The 20,067-nt window shown below is 51.1% G+C and overlaps 1 protein-coding gene across 1 annotated transcript; it reads left to right on the top strand.

Annotated features, from left to right (window-relative positions):
* Nucleotides 1–7,747: 7,747 nt before the first annotated feature.
* ALOX12B (arachidonate 12-lipoxygenase, 12R type) lies at nucleotides 7,748–19,090 on the top strand (the record flags this gene model as incomplete). Its single annotated transcript, XM_081271797.1, has 15 exons — nucleotides 7,748–7,894; nucleotides 8,845–9,049; nucleotides 12,112–12,193; nucleotides 12,329–12,421; nucleotides 12,524–12,646; nucleotides 12,944–13,047; nucleotides 13,352–13,524; nucleotides 13,748–13,891; nucleotides 14,924–15,127; nucleotides 15,319–15,405; nucleotides 15,648–15,817; nucleotides 16,261–16,382; nucleotides 18,111–18,211; nucleotides 18,553–18,723; nucleotides 18,911–19,090. The coding sequence occupies 15 exons, from the start codon at nucleotides 7,748–7,750 to the stop codon at nucleotides 19,088–19,090; spliced, it is 2,106 nt and encodes a 701-aa protein (XP_081127923.1).
* Between the last annotated feature and the right edge of the window lie 977 nt (nucleotides 19,091–20,067).

Consider the following 20,067-nt stretch of genomic DNA (forward strand, 5'->3'; position numbering starts at 1 on the left):
GCACTTCCTGTTCCAGTCTCTTGTGGGAATCTACCTCCTCCCGTTGGGATGCCCAGCTTGGGTTCCCAATCTCTCCTTCCCAGTCCTCCCTATGCCCATCCTCTTTCTCATACTGTGGCTGTTCGATTCCCCTTGTCTCCATCCCTAGGACCAACCAACCCAGCTTCCCTCTCTGGAAAAGTCTGGAAACTAGACACAGATGGGATGTGTGCCTGGATCTGTCCTGTGGTCCCCTCCTAGTACCTTTAAGGAGAGGGGAAGAATCGGAGCCCAACTCACCTGGAGTAACTGCAGTTCTAGGGGACAGGCCCCTGGGTGTGTATGTAGTTTCCCTCTCTTTCATCCTACTTCAATCTAATCCAGTTTTTTTGTCTTTGAGCCTATTAAGTTCAATAAAAGCTAACATATTTGGCTCTTGTTTCATTTTTGGTGTGTGTGTGTGTGTGTGTGTGTGTGTTGTGTGTGTGTATGTTAGGTGATGGTAGAGTAGCTACAAATCCATGGGTTATCCTGGAGACAAGAACTGCCCCAACCCGCCAGCTCAGTTAACCAGCCAGCTGAACCCTGTATTTCTGCCTTCACTTCCTAGAACAATATCTGGGCTTAAGATACTGGTAGGAAAAAAAATGGGCATTTTGCAAAGACTCAAAATCGAGCTTCTGGGTGTGGTACTTGTTAGTGGTACCACTGAAATCCAGTTCTACTCCTGGACACATGGAAGACTCACCCCTGGTCCTCTTGTGGATGGGTGGAGTCCTGAGATGAGTTTTGGCTGAGTTATGTGTAGAAGTGTGGTCATCTTCAGGTTGGAGTGGAGGCCCTCCGGAGCTCTCTCTGCCTCTCCATTCTGGAAGCACATGTTGATATGGCACTTGCAGCAGTTCATGTGTCCAAAGAACTAGAGCAGAGGCTCTGCTGAGTGAGCTGGACGTGGAACTGAATGAGAAATAAGTGTTTGTTAGGTGAAGCCATTGAAATTTGGAATTGTTTGTTATTGCAGCGTAACATAGCCTCTCCTGACCCAAATGACCAAGGTCTAGAAAGTCTGATTTTCCTCCCTTCTAGTCACTCATCCCTTAAAAACAGAGATTTGTACAACCCTCAATCAGCCATCCACATCTCTCCACAAGTGCCCAACACCTTTCTTGTCTCCTGCTTCCCTAGACCTCATACCCAGTCCACCTGAGTCAGACGCTGTGCCTGACCAATCTCAAGTCACGGCCTCTCTCTGGCCAGAGTCACAGTGTCTTTGAACAATGACAGGGTGATGGTTCTTCCATCCCTATGGTGCTGGCAGTAGAGGAATCAGCTTTAGGATCAAAAATAATAGGTGTACAGGTGATTCCCAATCCTCAGCCTCACATGGACAAAGCTTTTGCCTGGGATGCCATCATTTAAGGAACCAAAAATTGTTCTCTAAATGACCACAGCTCCACAAAAAGCTCTGGATCTTTGCTTTTTAACTCATTTGTTACTCCAGAGCCCCTGCTATGCTGAAATTTTGGAGCAGCTGTTGTCCCAGAGATTCAGGAAAACACACTTTCCATCATTTCCCCATCCCCTTCTAACCCCACACTCTTCTCCCTATACAACCAAACCCCCTCAGTCTTTGTGACAGTGTGTGTATGTGTGTGTGTGTGTAGGGTCAGGGGACGTTTTTGCCTATACTAAAGTTTGAATTTTCATTTCTGGCATCTGTGATGCTTGGAGAAGAGAATCCCCGTGCCTCTGTGCATGAAGAAGTGATTTGGGGGATATCTCACCGGCAGATCTCAGTCCAAGAATTTAACCACCATCACCAGGACTAAGAAATACCCAGTGGTGCCCCCTTGTGGCCATCTGGGCTGTGGTCAAAGCTGGAAATGTGGACCCCCTAAACTGTCTTGACTAGAGCACTGCCCCATGAGGGTGACTCCCCAAATGATGAACTCTTCTCATCCTGCACAAAGGTTCCATTGGAAGTCATGCTCATCCTAAAAAATGCTCCCAAGCCGGAGAGGGAGGGACCAGGGTGGATCACTGGAATCTAGTTTCCCAGAAAGCCAGCTTGGAGGGAGGTTTATTGGGAAGACACACCCAGCTGCACACAAGACTTCTGCCTTGACTTTGGTCATGTCTGGACATGGGATGTGGGGAAGGGGCTACCATGGCAAGCTGCTGGAACGCTGTCAGATAGGGGGTTTCTCCCAGCATGCACTTTGGATCCCTCCATGCTTTTTGATCAATCTGGAAGGATGATTGGCACAGTGGGAAACTCGCCAGCCCCTTTCCCTGATGGCCTTGAAAAAGTTCCTGCACGTCGATGGCCCAAATATGTCAGATAAATGGGCGGGACAAAAAGACCTGGAAAGTCCCTTCCTGCATTGACATTCTAGGATCTGCTCGCATCCTGGCTCCTGCCTCCTTAACTCTGTTCTTGACCTTGGGGAAGCAGCTGTAAAAGCCCCAGACAGGATCCCTGCTTGCACCAGCTTCCAGGTGGAGGGACACAGAACACACCAAGAGGCACATTGAGAGAAATCCTTCCATGGGGTGGCTAGGGCAGTTGGGAGATACAACCAGGTGGTGTGTGCTATTGTGATTGGGGGGGCATTAAGTGTGGTAATTAAGGGAATTAATTCCTTTCTCTGAGGAAGCTGCACTAGAGCTGAGACCTGGATGCCAAACACAAAATATTCCTGAAGAAGCTTCAGGGAATGGTGTTATATACCAAGTCAGGGTGAGAGCAAGGGCACATCTTTGAGGAAGGGAGGGTGGCTAAAAAAAAATGTGTTGGTCATACATGGTCACGTAGTCCATGGCAAAGTCTTTGGATTTAATTTCTTTTCTTTCTTTTCTTTTTTTTAAGAGAGAGAGAGAGAGAGAATTTTTAAATATTTATTTTTAGTTTTTCGGCGGACACAACATCTTTATTTTATTTGTATGTGGTACTGAGGATCGAACCCAGCACCCCATGCATGCCAGGGGAGCATGTTACTGCTTGAGCCACATCCCCAGCCCCTTTGGATTTAATTTTAACGATAACACTCGTTTAAGCTCTGGTGAATTTTAACCAGGGGAGTGACCTAATTTAGTTTTTTTTTCCTCCTCTGTGTTCTAGGGAAGTGGGGCCCCAGGGGTTGCTCTCTGCCTTCCAGGGCATGGGGTTGGGCAAGGTAGAGGGTGTCCCAGCAGTGATGACTTGGCTTCCAGTGTGGGTGGGTGACATGAACTACCTCTGCGAGTGTGCGTCTGTACCAGGGGCCTCTCATACTCTCTGGGTCCCACCCCTGCTCCAGGAGAACCAGTTCTTCAGCGAGTGCTTACCCAGAGTTATGTGTCCACGTTTGGGTCACAACTGGGGAGTGCCCCAATCACATCCGTATAGCTAATCCTTAATTCTATCCACATCCTCAGCCCTAGCCCTGGCCCCACCCATATCCCCACCAGGCCCAGGGAGAGGGATTGACTAAGAGAAGACCTAATGCTAGTGGGTCATGATTTAGGAAGATGGTTTTCCCCATCCTCTTGTACACCTAGGTCCTCTTTTCTGTGTCCTTAGAGCCCTCTTCTACCGAGTCCTCTGGGCTGCCTATGTGACCTGCTTCCTCCCTACCCCCATGCTGAGTCATCTTACCAATGGGTAGAAAGGTTAAGGGTGGGTCTATCCTTCCAAATGCCCCTGGACCCTGCATCCCAGAGGGGCCCGGCAGTACTGTTTCCCAAGTCCCTGAGCTCTAATATTTCCTCTTCAACAATCTGCTCTTCACTATACTTTAGCAGCCCCCTGGAGGCACAGTCTCCAGGATAAGGAGAATTTGCATGTGATTTGTCTCTTGATGTGAAAATTTGCATAATCAGTTTCCCAGCACCCCCCAAGAGTCATCAGGGTGACTGAGTAAAGCCCAGGAGGGCAGGCCTGACCAGCCTGGCAGCTCCTGACCTCAACCCAGGACTGCATTGTGCCAGGGGAATGGGAAAGCCTGCCAGCCAGCCAGAACTTAAGTATAACCCTCATCTTCATGTTTCTTCCTTCCCTCCCTCCATCTCCTTGGCTCACATCACTTCCGGTACAATCACCCTTAGCCCAATCCAGCTCTCCTCTCTGAATCTTCACCTGAATTCTGAACCCATCCATGATTCAGTCCCTAACCTTAATTGTTCCTATCACTACTCCCCCGCCCCCAACCATTAAGAATCATGTTTCAAGAGCTGAATGTGGTGGCATGTACCTGTAATCTCAGCAATTTGGGAGGCTGAGACAAAAGCATCATAAATTCAAGGCCAGCCTCAGCAACTTAGGGAGACTGTATCTCAATATTAGAAAGAAAGGAAGGAAGAAAGGAAGGAAGGACTAGGGAGTGTAGTTCAGTGGTAAAGTGCCCCTGGGTTCAATTCCCAGCACCAAAAAAGAAAAAAAAAAAGAATTATGTTTCAAGAATCTCCAAGGGGGCTGTGGTTGTAGCTCAGTGGTAGAGTGCTTGCCTGGTGTATGTGAGGCACTGGGTTAGATCTTCAGCACCCCATTAAAAAAATAAATAAATAAAATAAAGTTATCGTATCCATCTACAATGAAAAAAAGAGTCTCCAAGGTACAGGTACTATTCCATGAGATGGGAAAAAAAACAAACCAGATTATGGACAGTCTCATCTAGTAGATAAAATAGACATCAATCAAAGATATTAGCTATAGAGATATGAGAGCCTCTAATAGTTAAATTTGGCCTTCCTTGGAAAAGTAATGATTAAGTTAAGATCAGAAAGAAGAAGAGGCTTTAAATGAGTTCAAGAAGTAGTAGGGAAAAGCATGTGCAAAGCCCCAAATGTAGGAAGAAGCAAATCTCACTTCCTTTGTCTTTATTCAAAAATTTCATTCCTGGCCACTCTATATCTAAAATTGCCACCCTACACTCTCTCTCTCTCTCTCTCTCTCTCTTCTTTTTTATATTTTTGGCACTAGGGATCAAATCCAGGCGTCTTGGCATGCTAGGCAAACACTCTACCACTGAGTTACACCCTTGTACTTACATAATTGTTCTCTGCTTTGTTTTTCTCTTTGTCCCTTGTCACCATTTAACATACTATTTAATTTATTTGACTATTAAGTACTATTGTCTATTTCCCTCACTAGGATACAAACTCCAGGAGTTCAGGGGCTTGTTTTAGTTATGTTGTATTCTCTGGGTCTGGCAAGTGGTGTGCACACTGTAGGGGCTCAGTTAGCATCTGCTGATGAATGAATGAAAGGCACATCGTATTATCCCAAAGGCAAGAAGAGTCACAGCTAGGTTTGATCTGGCTTGGGGCAGGGTAGGGATGACATGTGCATTTTGGGGTCTTGAGAAGATTGTCTTAATACTTAACTCCAACCACATCCCTATTCCTAAATGAAACCCGAATTGCAGTCTCATCCCTATTCTTCTTTCAACACCCAAACCTACAGGAAACTTCTCTCCATCTTGGAATCCCAACCCTCTTCAGCCCTAACTCAGCCTGGGAACTGCATGACCTTCCCTTGATGGTGACAGGTGGGTGCCACCAGGGAGGAAACCAGGGCTGGCGTTTCCTGTTGGCAGGAGCTGCCCCTGGGAGGCGGAAGGAAAGAGGGCAGGTCCGAAAAAAGGGGACAGGAACGTGACTCTCTCCTCACTCTCCCTGGATCCCAAATACCATCTGCCGAAAGTAGAACTTGGACCCTCTCAGCTGCTCCCATCTTAGTTCTGATGACTCTTCCCTATCTCAGGGGATGACCCCATCCCCTCCCTTATGACTGTGGCTGCTGGGGTTCTATCAGAAACCAGTCCCATGAGGGTCCCGACCCTGGGGTTTATTTTCTTCAGAGCACTTAATATTCAGAATTAGAGCGAAGCTCCATGTATCTTTCATTTCTTCTTCATTTTTGCAATACTGAGGACTGAACCCAGGGCCTTGTTCATGGTAGTCACATGCTTTGTCCCTGAGCTACCTCCCCACCCTTGCATTTTTAAACTTTATTTTGAGACAGCGTCTCACTACATTGCTCAGGCTGTCCTCGAACTTTCTGTCCTCTGCCTGAGCCTCCTGAGAAGCTGCGATGCCAAGCATGCACCTCAATGCCTGGTTACTTACTTTCTTCTTTGTATCTGCAGTACCTACAACATGGCGTTAATCCTGCTCAATATACATCTGTGGAAGGAAGGAAGGAGGGGTCTGGTTCTTGACAAACACAATTCCCTTGGAGACTATCCCTCATTCGGGCTTCCCATTCTTAGCTTTGTTCTTTGATTTTTTTTTTTTTCTGGTAAGGGTGTATCCTTTATAAAATCAAAAGATAACACAGATATAGTAAAAATGCATTGAGTGCCCTATATATCACCCAGATGGAGAGAGAGAACACGTCCAGCTGCCTACGTGTTCCCCCATTCCAGAGATACTCATTAATCTGACTTGTGTAAGATGTGTTTAGTTTTACCTCTTCTGGAACTTGGTGTTGAGAGAATACCTGGCTGCTTTCTTTCCAGATGATCTTTGTGGGATCCATCCACAATGTAGCCTAATTCTATTTTTGCTTTGTTTGGAGGTGGGATTTCATTGTTTTGTCCAGGCTGGCCTTGAACTTGCGATCCTCCTGCCTCAGTCTCCTAGGGCACTGAGGTTGCAAGAACTTTAGTTTAATTCTTTTTCTTTCTTTTCTTTTCTTTCTTTCTTTCTTTCTTTCTTTTCTTTTCCTCTTTCTTTCTTTCTTTTTTCTTTTCTTTTCCTCTTTCTTTTTTCTTTTCTTTTCCTCTTTCTTTCTCTCTCTCTTTCTTTCTTTCTTTCTCTCTCTTTCTTTCTTTCTCTTTCTCTCTCTTTCCCTTCCTTCCTTCCTTCCTTCCTTCCTTCCTTCCTTCCTTCCTTCCTTCCTTCCTTTCTTTCTTTCTTTCTTTCTTTCTTTCTTTCTTTCTTTCTTTCTTTCTTTCTTTTGATCGAATTTGGGGCTCATGCTGGCCAGGCAAAGGCTATATTATTGAGCTCCATCCCAGCCCTTTAGATTTATTCCTGTGCCCCAAATTTCAATTGGATTGTCTTCTAATTGTATATTCAACCCCAGTCCCTCCTCAGCTCATCCTGACCTCAAAGGAAGCAACACATACCCCCTCTCTGACCTGCCATCATTTCTTCTTGTAGCATATCAAGAGCTGTTCTGCACCTATGTGGTCCCTGGGCCTGGGCTTTAACACCAACTTGTCATGAACTATGGGCCCTAGGGTTGAAGGATGGACTCATTTTCCATAGCAGATCATCTGAATGTCAAGTTTGTTCCACTCCCTCTCCCCTCCAATACAGGTCACCTCTACCCAAGGTGCTGCTCAGCAGGGGTACCTGGCAGCCAATGGGGGCAAGCAGGAGGAAGGAGCTCATTAGTCTGATAAAGATCTGGGGGCTCCACCCCACCCCCTCCCCCCAACTTCCCTGGGGCCCTGGCTCAGGCTGGACTGGCTCCCACACCCTGAAGGCTCCTTGAGCCTCCTTCCATCCGCCCTCTCAGAGGCAGGCCCAGCGCCCTACCCGCAGTTCCTCCCCGCCAGCACCCACTGGGCTAGAGCCCAGACGCCTGCTCACTGTCACCAGCTCGCTCCACCCGGAGCAGCTCACATCCCAGCCCGCCAAGGGCAGCTCCCGTGAGCCAGTGGTTCCTGCTGTCTAGTCACTCTGCTAACAGAGGCTGGCCTTGTCCACTCCTCTCTGTGCCTGGGACCTCCACACAGTGTCCAGGATTGAGTCCCCTCTTGACTCCTGAAGAATATCCATGGCCACCTACAAGGTGAAGGTGGCCACAGGCACTGACTTCTTGTCGGGAACCCTGGACTCCATCTCGCTGACCATCGTGGGGACCCAAGGAGAGAGCCATAAGCAGCTGCTGAACCACTTTGGGAGAGACTTTGCCACGGGGGCGGTGAGTGCTTGTGGCCCAGGAGGGATGGAGGAGTGCGGAAGAGAGCCAGGGACACTGCTTGACCAGGAGAGGCTGCAGAATCGAGGCTCAGCTCTGAAGGCTGTGGGTTCCTAGGTGGCTCTGGATGCCTCACCCACACGTCTCCTGACCCTTCCCACCTTGCTGGTCTCTGGGCTCTATCTCCTCTGCTCCCTCATCTCCTATCTCTCTCATCCAATTTCCAATCCTCTCACCTCATCTCTCTTCCTCTCTCTCTCTTCTGTCACTCTCTCCCACCCCATCCCTTCCCATGGCCTCTCTTCCCCTCCCCCTCCCTCTCCCCTTCTAACTCACTCTTCCTAAACCAAGTTACATCATAACTAGCTTCAATTTGCATTGGATTCTCTGTGACTTAAAATGGCATCAGACCAGCTTGTCCAGTGGGGACCTGCTTGCCCCATGATGGAAGTCACTCTTTGCGGGCTCTCACACCTGATTTTGAGTCAGGCCCAGCCAAAGGCTACTGTGTGATCTGATTGGTCCCTCTATCTTTGGGGTGATTTCTGAATTCCCACATCTTCATGGAGAAGTATGAGAAGGGCTGGCTGGACCATCTCTCTCCAATCTAGGATTGTAAGAGGTTTAGGAAGTCCCAGTCCCTCTTGGACTGCTCCTGGGGCTCTGTGTGGTCCCTGAAGCTTCAGATGACTAGGAAAGGGGATGGGAGAGGAGGATAGGACTTTGGGAACTGGGGAGGGAGGGATGAAAAGGCCTCGCCCAGGGTAAATGGATAGTTAAATTGGAGGAGTTAGAGGAGAGCCTAAAGATTGGGTCCATGTCCCATCTCTCTGCCACTGCAGTCCAGAAAGTGAACAGCATGAGCAGAGCTTGGTTTAGGGGCCAATTCAATGGGAGGCTGGAGGAACCAGAGTCCAGTCCAGTATGCTCAGTGAGGCCTGTGTCCTGCCCAGGTGGATGAGTACACTGTCCAGTGCCAACAAGACTTGGGGGAGCTCATCATCATCCGTCTGCACAAAGAACGCTACTCCTTCTTCCCCAAGGACCCCTGGTACTGCAACTACGTGCAGATCTGTGCACCCAATGGCCGTGTCTACCACTTCCCTGCCTACCAATGGATGGATGGCTATGAGACCTTGGCACTTAGGGAGGCCACAGGTGAGCCCACATCACCTCACCCCTTGCCGGGAGGGCCGTCACTTCAGCCTGACCACCCCAGCATGGTCACCCTGGGCTCCCATCAAGCCAATCAGGCAGCAGGGACTCCTGAGATCTCCTACTACTGTCATAAATTACTACTGCTGCTCTGGGCTCAGCTTGGGACTGCATTCTGGCAGAACTAAGATACATGAGGCCCAGGGGTCACCCTCAGCATCCCAGAGACAGGCAGCAGAGAGCATTTCCAAATCATGCTTCCTCTCACTGCTCCCAGCCTCACTTTGAATCCTGCAGGGTGCCCAGCCATCCTGAAATGACCCCTTTCTACTCTGTGCCCAGGCTGCTCAGCACTCTTGCAGGATTTCCTGTCTATTATGCCAGAGAGTAAGTCCTGCAACCCCCAAAATCCTGATTCTCCAGTAGGATTCTGTTATGACAACAAGATGCCCTGTTACTCTGATAAGTAACCCCAATATTCCAGCTGTAGCCTTCTTGCTCCATTCAGAAGCCCTGTTACTTCAACAGCTCCCCAGGGCACCAGGGCCTTGTATATGATCTTGATTTTATATATATATATATGATTCCTCCCAACTGCTGGGGATGAAACCCAGGGCCTTACAAATACTAGGCGAATGCTCTACCATTGAGCTACATCCCCAGCCCTATGAACATTTTTTAGACTGAGGGCTATTCTGTTGCCCTAGAGGATACTTTATTTCTCTAACAGGACTCATTGTTATTCCAAAAACCGCCACTAAGGGCCCATCCACCCCTCTAGGAGGTTCCACGAGGGTAGTGTGGAATTTTCCGCTTGTATCATGTTGGCACTTAAAAAGTTTCAAATTTTGGAGGATTTCAGATTTTGGTGCAAACTGTCAGCTTCTCCTGGCAGTGGGTCAATACTGCCTTGCTGTTTGCTGTTTGTTTGTGGTTGCTCCCATGGGACAGGGACAGGATCTGAGTGCCTGAGCTCCATGCATCAACCCTTGCCAGAATCCTCCATCTGACTGGGTCAGCTGCCTATATGTGGCTACAACATGAAGACTGGAGGTTTATCCTCTGTAATCCTCTTGGCTCTACCCCAAGCCTCTGCTAGCTTTCCTTGAGAAATGTGGAAGGGAGGACAGCTTTGAGGACCAGGGGAGTCCCATCCTTCTCTTCTTTTTCATATTTCTGTTCTGGAGTCTTTTCCCGAGGGGGGGGGGCAGGGAGAGAACAGGGACTAAGCTGGGGAAAGGAGAGGCAGGGGCTAAGGGAGGCCTGGGGAAGGGTGGGGCTGCCAAAGAAAGAGTCTCAGCAGAGATGCAGAAGTGCCTTCCCACGGTGATAGGTCTGTGTGGCATGGAAGCAGGGGACGGGCAGGGTGACACTTGGTGGCTGTGCAAGAATGGGGTTGGGTAGGGTGGCTGCCATGCAACACCAGGGCAGGGAGACTTGAGTCACCTGTTCGGCCCTCGAAGGAGTGAGGCTCCCGCCCTGGGACAAAGCCAAGTTGGGGTTCTGGGTTATACCACCCCAGGGGGCGACATCCACTCAGAATGTAGCATGAGCTGAGGCAGATGGAGGATGGACAGAGTGGCAAAGTGAGGACCTTGAGGGGAAATGATAGGGATGTGCACAAACTAGCATGGGGACAAGCAGTCAGAATGCTGGAGAAAGATAGGCTTGGATTTGGATGTCCATCTCAGTGCCACCATTTATTCTCAGGACATTTGGGTACATTTTCACATTCTTCTAAGCTTTGGGACCCTCATCTGTAAAATGGAGCTAACCATAGGGTTGATGAGAGAATCCAATGAAATAAAGGAATATCAGGAACAACTATTGTGGGTGTTACTTGGGGGAGAGGGGGAGGTCAGAACAGTCTACTTTGCACCAAATCCCAGCTTGACTGCTTTTTTCTTGCACGATAGTCACTCTTTTATCCTTGTAAAATGGGAACAACAATATAGTCCTTTTGTTGAAACTGTTGGGGCCAGGGGCGTTTTGAAATTTGGGTTTACTTTTGAGGCTGCACACGTGAATATGTTCATATGTGTGTATATAATAGATACATACAAAATGTGTATAAATATACCCATATGCATATTTATCTCCTCCATTCATCTACATGCAGGTTGAGTATCCCTTATCTGAAATGCTTGGGACCTAAAGTGTTTCAGATTTCAGACTTTTTAAAAAATTTGGAACATTTGAGATATTTTAAGGAAAGGACCAAAGTTTAAACGTCTAATTCATTGTGTGTGTATGTGTGTGTATACACACACACACATACATACACACACTTTATACACAAGGACTGAAGGTAATTTTATACAATATTTTAAGTGCTTCAGCATTTTAACTGTGACCCACCACACGGGGGCAGTGTGGAACTTTCCACTTGTCTCATGTTGGCACTTAAAAAGTTTCAGATTTTTGGAGCATTTCAGATTTTGGATTTTTGGATTAGGGATACTCAGCCTGTCATGTATACAGATGTACCACATATCCACCTCTTGGTATTCCCCATTCAACACACTAATATCTCTCATCGAAAACTGAAAAATGAAACCAAGCGAGTTACATACTGTATCTAGCCTCAGGTAAATTTAGAGCACGCTTGGCTCACCAATGAATTTGTTATGAAACAAACTTGGATTTCCACAGCCTTTTGTATTTCGGAATTGCAGGAGAGGGCTGGGGACCTATAATAATTAGTGACTCGCCTCATAAAGTTGTTCTTGTCTGGCTTGAATCATTAACACAAGGGCAGTTTTAAGGAAGTGCCTGATACCTAGTGAGTCTTCCACAACTGTCAGTTATTAATATAGTTCACTAGTGCCTAGAAGAGGCACTTTCCCCAGCAGCAGAGCCCAACTTGAGGATAGAGTAGGGATGGGGTCCACTATTATTGGCAGGGGACGCACCTTCTGTCTTCCAGAGTGGGCCTTCCCCATCCTTAGCCACGCACCCCTTAGCTCACCCTGGGGGCTACAAGCCAAACTCCTGCTCTCTAAAGTGGGCAGGAGCAGGCAGAAAAGGGGGTCAGTGCTTGAGCATCCTCCTTGGTTTCCCTACAGGAAAGACAATGGCGGATGACTCACTCCCCATCCTTCTGGAACACAGACAAGAAGAGATCAGAGCCAAGCAGGACTTCTACCAGTGAGGGGGAGGGCGGCAGGGTCTGGGGGACCTGCAGGGCTCATGGGAAGTCAGGGGCCAGTGTGGTCTCTGGCCCCCTGTGCCCTAGGATGGTACCTAGACATCAGGGCTCACCATCTTGGCTTGTTCTTGCAGTTGGAGAGTCTTTGTACCTGGGCTGCCCAACTATGTGCACATTCCCAGTTACCACCCTCCTGTCCGGAGGTTCCGTAACCCCAACCGGCCTGAGTAAGGACCCGAGGCTCTGCTGGACCCCTCCCATGGCTGCCCTCTGAGCCTCTGCCCCCTAAGCCCCAGGTGCCAAGCCCCAACCCATGCTTCTCCCTGCAGGTGGAATGGTTATATTCCAGGATTCCCGATTCTCATCAACATCAAGGCCACCAAGTTCCTGAACTCAAACCTCCGTTTCTCTTTTGTCAAGACTGCCTCCTTCTTCTTCCGCCTGGGGCCCATGTGAGTGGCTGTAGTGAGGGGAGAGTGAAGGCTCTGGGGACTGTCCCTCCCCGCTGTTCCATGTCTACCTCCAGGACAGTCTCAGAGTTGGAATGGCCAGGGAGGCAATGGGAGGCAGATAGAGTGTAGAAGACCTGAGACTTGACACTCAGAGACCTAGATGCACAAAGACTTTGGGACTTTGAGACTCAAGAGACCCTGGGACCCAAAGACCTCAGTGGGTAGGCAGCTCTGCCACCTGTCCCAGCATACCTGGCAGCCTCTCTGACCACCTTCCTCTGGCATCCCACCTCCTAGGTCACTGGCATTCAAACTCCGGGGCCTGGTAGACTCAAAACGTTCATGGAAGAGACTAAAGGACATTAAGAAAATATTCCCTGCCAACAAGACTGTCATCTCTGGTATGGGGTGGAGCATCCCAAATCAAACAAGGGGCATCCAGGTGGTCTCTGGTGTAAGAGGCAGGCCCCTCATGTGGGGTCAGTGGGCTTAGTGACCAAGAAAGCAATCCAGAGTCAGGTGTGTACACCCTCCTGGGGCTTCTCAAAGCGTTGTCCTGGGCCCCTCCAGCTACTCAAGACAAAGATGAGGGCTTAGTTTTCCTCTCTGAGTCCTCTTGGTGTCTATGGTCTTTTTCTTTCCCATGTCTCTGTGTCCCTGGGTGGGGCTGGATCACGTTGTGATGCATCTGCACCATCCCCCTAGAGTATGTGGCTGAGCACTGGGCAGAGGACACCTTCTTTGGGTACCAGTACCTCAATGGCATCAACCCAGGACTCATATGCCGATGTACAAGGATCCCAGACAAGTTCCCTGTCACAGACGACATGGTGGCCCCATTCCTGGATGAGGGAACATGCCTGCAAGCAGAGCTAGAAGTGAGTCCCTCTCTGGCAGAGGTCCTGGCCGGCCTCCCGGCCTCCTTCTTAAACATCCTTGTGTCTCCTGAGACCCACCTGAGTCCCACCCATGCCCACGTGCCCCACTTCCCCAGCCCTGTCCAACCACCGAACTCTGAGTCCAGTGCACTCCGCACACAAGGTGTGGGTCACGTGCCCCATGTTGGTGCCAGCCTGCCTTCCCACTGTGGCTCCCCTGCAGAAGGGGAACATTTACCTGGCAGACTACCGCATCCTGGAGGGCATCCCCACCGTGGAGCTCAATGGCCAGAAGCAGCACCACTGCGCCCCACTCTGCCTGCTGTACTTCAACCCCCAGGGCAACATGATGCCCATCGCCATCCAGGTGTGTGGGGTGCAGTGGGGGCTGCTGTGTGGGCGTGATGCCAGGGCAGAGCCCCTCTGAGCCCATGAATGTTCCTCTGTGTGTGTGCATGCACCTATGTGAGCATGTGAGCCCGTGTGTACACTCTATGTCCTGTGCATGTGTGTCTGTGCAGAAGTTGTGTGTCCACAGGAGTGTGTGCCCCTCTGTGTGAATCTGAGTCCACCTATGCTAATGCATGTCCCAATCTGTGTGTGTGGCCATGGTGAGACTAGGGGGTGACCTTTGGGTGTGGCCCTGTGTGTAAGCCTGGTGTGAGAATATGCGTATCCCTATGATAACGGGCACATCCGCGTTATCATTGTTTCTATACACCCATGCATGAACTTGGGTCCCTGTGGTAAGCTCATGGTCACATGTACATGGTGACCAGAGGGGGGGCTTGGTGGCTTGAGCTTGTCTCCTTGACTTCATTCATGCATTTACTTGAAAAAAAAAATGACCTCTACTGTAGACCAGGCCTCTGCTGGGAGTACTGAGCTACTCAGACTTAGCTGCTGTCTGGCAGGAGAGGAAATTGAAGTATTCCCTTATCAGAGGTCCCCACAAGCATTGTGATGCCCCTCTGGGGCTATCAACCATGTCCTAATGCTTCTGGTTTATTACTGGAGCAGTGTAGGCTGGATTTTAGTAACAGCCCCCCATCACCCGTGGGCTAGGCACCCTTGCCCTTGTACAGTGCACAGCCTGCAAAACTGAATGTGGCAGCCTTGGGGATGAGGGAAGAACGGCTTTTTAAAAGCTGCATCTCAAAGAATGAGTGGAAGCTGCCAGGTGGAGACAGATACTGGGCGAAAGTACAGGCAGAGAGCGCAGCAAAAGCAAAGATGGGAAGGAATGTCATGGTGTGCTCAGGGGACCAAAGGGAACTGCAGTACAGTGGGTGTGGTTTTTACCTCCTCGAATTTCCTTCTGCCTCTTTCCTGGAGGGGCAGCTTTTGTGTGTGAGGGTCTCTATGCTCCACCTAACCCTCCTTCTTTCCCTGCCCCCAGCTGAGCCAGACCCCTGGACCCGATTGCCCCATCTTCCTGCCCAGCGATTCTGAGTGGGACTGGCTGCTGGCCAAGACGTGGGTGCGCTACGCTGAGTTCTACAGTCACGAGGCCATCTCCCACCTGCTGGAGACTCACCTCATCGCTGAGGCCTTCTGCCTGGCCCTGTTGAGGCAACTGCCCATGTGCCACCCCCTATACAAGGTGTGGGCTTGGGGGGAAGGGGCCCCACCTCACTGCCTTGTAAGCCCTGGGAGGATCTGGGGACTCACCCCAGAGAGGACTTAGGGAGGGGACTTTCCAAAGCCAGGGGTCTGATGTTGCAGAAATGGGGATGCTGAGGTCCTCTGGGGGCATTCTCAGTCCTGTCTTGTCCTCCTTGCTTTCCCGCCCAGCTCCTCATTCCCCACACCCGCTTCACGGTCCAGATCAACAGCATCGGGCGGGCCCTCCTCCTCAACGAGGGGGGCCTCTCTGCCAGGGTAAGACTTCTGCCCCCAGCCCCAACAAGAAACTTGCTTTCTTTGGGTCTTTGCAGTTAGACTAAAAGCAGGACTCCCCACTTGCTTTTGGATCTTGGGGCGGGGGGCAGAGAGGGGACTGGTTAGAGTGGGCGCTGGGACTAGAATGGTGCAGAGGCAGAGGGCCTGCCGTGGTGTGGTCCTCAGGGGGCAGGGCCTGCAGGGATGCCATCTAGCTCTGGGCTCTCCTCCCTCCCCCACAGGCCATGTCCCTGGGCCTAGAGGGCTTTGCTGAGGTGATGGTGCGGGCTCTGTCTGAGCTCACCTACGACAGTCTCTATGTCCCCAATGACTTTGTGGAGCGTGGTGTCCAGGACCTGCCTGGGTATTATTTCCGCGATGACAGCTTGGCAGTATGGGACGCAATGGAGAGGTGAGGTGGGGACAGCAGTGACGGCACTTAGGGTGGAGATCCTGGGCTGCAGAAGGGGGTGTGGGAGCTTTTAAGAACCCGAACTTGGACGTCCTACGGGAGCTTGGCCTTGCGGATGGGGTCTGGGCTCTCTGTCCATCATACACCTGCTCCTTAGGCCCACAGGGCCTCTTCCTTGTTTTGGACTCCAGCCCTCCTTTGCGGGACAGCCCCCTTCTGGGCTCTGAGCTGCCTGGGGGCCTCGTTGATCTATATTGGGGATCACGTGAGTGTCTTCTGACCTTGCCAACCCACCTTCTCTACCTCCTTCCTGAAGGACTTGCCTCCCTGTAGGTCTGAGCCAGCTAAGGCCAGAATGACCTGCGGGAGGTGGGAAGCATGATTATGGAAGGAGGGGGAGGGAGAGATGAGGTTCTAAACTGAGGCCCTGTCCCCTTGATCAGGTATGTGACAGAGATCATCACCTATTATTACCCGAATGACGCAGCGGTGGAGGGTGACCCGGAATTGCAGTCCTGGGTGCAGGAGATATTCAAGGAGTGCCTCCTAGGGCGTGAGAGCTCAGGTACGGGCCTGAGAGCCCAGTGGGGACTGGCCAAGGTGTGGTTCCCAGGAAGCTCCACTAGGGCCCTCCTACTTCTGGGCCAGACAAATCTTGTGGGCCAAAGGATACCAAAGGGCTATCTAGGATTTTCACAGGGACCTGCCCTGGACCCTGGAGCAGTGGCATCTCGGGGATGATCTTTGGCCTTTGGCTCCTGTCTGAACTCAGGTGCTAAGTCATCTCTGCAGAGACCGAAAGGGGCCTCTGTGGACTGAGAAATGGGGCGTGAGTTCTAACAGGAAAAAGTATGCTGGAGGCTGAGGAGGTAAAGGGAGAATCGAATCGGCAAGCTCCAGGAAAGGGGTGGGAGGTGTCCTGAGGTCATGCTACTTGGGCACACACTCAGTAAATATTTAGGGAGCATCTATAGTGTAATGCTGGGCTGCTTACTGAGGGGACAAAAGGGAAAAAGACAGAGGCAGGTGCCCACCCTCAAGGTGTTTGATGCCTGGGGCTGGAGGTGTTTCACTCAATGAATGAGCAGTGTGTTATAGCAGAATTGGGACAGTTTGGGCAAAGCTGAGGAGGGGCTAGAGAAGCCCAGGGAAGGTTTCTAACCCAGCTAGGGTTGGGCTGGCAGAGACAGGGAGTGGGGAACAGTAAGCTAAGATCTAGCTGAGATCAGACTTCTTGGTTAACACCTAAGATCTGCCAGATGAGGTTAGCTATGAGATGACTGACAAGGGCTTGTGGCGGGTGGAGGAGATGGAGTTGCTGATTGGGAGCTGCATGTGGAAAGGTCCAAAAGCTAGAAGCAGCATAGTGAATTCTGGGAGTTGCTTCCTGGGATCCAGTTCCCTGCAACTAGAGCTGAGGGTGGAGGTGCTCAGGCTCCTGAAGTAGGGCCAGGCTGCCAGGCAGATGAGGAGTTTGGAATTACCCTTGGAACCAAAGGGGCCCATCAAGGGGTTTTACAAGGAGATCAGATGTTATGTTAAAATATCAGGCTGCAGTGCTGGTCAGGAGAGTTTAGGAAACTGGTATGGTGTCCAGGAGGGAGGTGATGGGGACTTGATTAAAATGAGGGTGGTGGGGACACAGAGAATTCCAAAGCTAGCTGAGAGCTAGAAATGACGAAACTTGGTGATTGGTTTGGGGGTTAGGTAGGGTGAGAGGTGGAGGGGTGACTCTCAGGTTTAGGGCTTTTGCAGTTGGTTGGATGGTGTGTGTCATTCTTTGAGCTGAGGGCCTTGAAGGGGGCCTTTGGGAAGAAAATACTGAGTCTGTTTTGAATGCGTGGGTCTTTTGTTATGGGGTAGCTATAACAACCAGGGCTGGCTGCTCACCTGGTATGATCAGAAAGAAGCCAGCAGCTTAGTTGGGAACAGGTGTGAGGGAGAGGGCCAGGCTACTGAGAAATTTATCTGGAGTGAGAAAAAGTCTCAAAGGAGGTGGGGAGAGTGTGTGTTGGGGTGTTGTGCTGAGTCACAACAGGACTCTTCCCAAGGAGAGAAGCCTCTCCACTTCCTAGGGGAGCTGGAAGAGAGATCCAAGGGCCTCAATTTAGGTGTGAGCACAACTAGCCAAGGCCAGTCAAGCCCCTCCCCCAGCCTTGTCACACGGACTTGGGGAGAAGGAGTTGTGGAGCTTGGAGTGTTGGCAAGAGTGTGACCTGGGCTTGCAGGCGCCCTCTGCTGGACGCCCAGGACTAGGGCAGGACTGACACTGCTTGGTCCATCCACCCCTCAGGCTTCCCCACTTGCTTGCGAACGGTGCCTGAGCTGATCCGATATGTCACCATCGTCATGTACACCTGCTCTGCCCGGCACGCAGCTGTCAACACGGGCCAGGTACCTGTGCTCACCAGCCCCAACCCTAGTCCCAGACTTCCTAAATTTAGCCTTAGCCCCAACCTTAAACCCTACCTCAGCCTTTATCTCTGGTCCAGCCTCAATTTGTCTGAACCCCTGATTCAACTCCAGTCTCAGCTGAAATCCTTTCAGCTTAACTCAGATCCACCCCAACTACACCCCCAACCCAGCCCCAATATCCAACGGCTCCAGCACCACCAGTCTAAACCAACCCAGCCCATTCTCAGTCCCCTGGGGCAGGCGTTATGGGAGAGAGGGATCAGAGCCTGGTGAGTGGGAATTGTTGGGGTACTCTCTGAACCCCTGTACCTCATCTCCAGTTGGAGTACACCGCCTGGATGCCCAACTTCCCATCTTCCATGCGGAACCCTCCGATGCAGGCCAAGGGGCTGACCACGTTGGAGACCTACATGGACACGTTGCCGGATGTGAAGACCACTTGCATCGTGCTCTTGGTACTCTGGACCCTCAGTCGCGAACCTGATGACAAGGTGCGGCGTGGGGCCCGGGGACTCTGAGCATGGGCAGCCTGGGGGTTGGGGAGGGCAAGGATAATTGGAGCTGTCAAGGGGCTGGGAGTTTGCAGTGGGCAGCGGCTGAAAGGAAGGTGCTAGGCTGTGGGTTGGTGGGGGGGGGGGTGGTCTGGCTTCATCCCTGCCCCGGGTTCTGTGTCCTCAGCGGCCCCTGGGCCACTTCCCAGACATTCACTTTGTGGAGGAGGTCCCGCGGCGGAGCATGGAGGCCTTCCGCCAGCGCCTGTCCCAGATCTCGCACAACATCCGACAGCGCAACAAGTGCCTCGCTGTCCCCTACTACTACTTGGACCCCGTGCTGATTGAGAACAGCATTTCTATCTAGGATGGCCCTCCCTGCTCCATATTCTTTGTTTTCCTATTTTCGAATAAAATTACTTCAAACGTTCCCTGGGTCTCTGAGTGCCGGGAGCTGTTTTCGGGGTGCTGGGGGCGCTGGGCTGGCGTTGCGGGGTGCGAGTGGAGATGCTCACCCTGTGAAGCTGTTCGTCACCACCGCCAGCTCCAGGTAGGCCTAAGACAGCGCTAGGGCCTGTTGCGCTCCCAGAGGCCTCTCCATATCAGGACCCGAAGGCTCTGCTGCGGGCCTCCTCGGTGAAGTACTCCTCAGGGCTCAGAAGCCTCTGGGGACACCGCAGGGTGGGTGGTGGGGTAGGGGCAAGGCTAGGACCTAGACCCTTACCGATGATTCTGGTCCATCTGAATTCCCCCTACCTGGGGACTTAGTCCCACCTAGGGGAGCCAGATCACCCAAGAGCCAACTCCAAATGTAAAATATCAGGCTCCGGTGCTGGTCAGGAGAGTTGGGGGAAAGCCATCACCCTGTAAGAAACCTAGACCACACCAAGATAAAGCCTGCTTTGCAACCCAGACCACTGTCTGAGCTCCACCTACTAGGAATCCTTACCACCCTATTCCACACCCCCCAACCAAGGAGTCACTCCAAGCCCTGTCCACCTAAAAGATGCAGCCTGCTAAGTGCACCCTCCAAGAAACCCTTTCTCCCCAAGATCCTTCCTCACCTCACCCACTCTCCAGAGACTTGAGCCCCTTCTCCCTGTATCTCTGACCTTGGTTTTATTGTGAATGCTCCAGAAGATCACCAGGGTGTGGCATGTGGCATTGACCTCAGGGATTGACGCTATCAAGTCTGTTTGGCCTTTGATGGTGGGTGGGGGAGCCACATAGGGCAGGAATATTGGGCATCTAGGAACTGACTTCAAACCAACGTCCCCCTTCCAAATTCAGTTAGCTCAGAGCTGCCAGTTCTTCTGTTAGACCCCCTCCTCCTGACCCTGTCTG

This window comes from Spermophilus citellus (genome assembly GCF_964194105.1).
Source record: "Spermophilus citellus genome assembly, chromosome: 17".
NCBI lineage: Eukaryota > Metazoa > Chordata > Mammalia > Rodentia > Sciuridae > Spermophilus > Spermophilus citellus.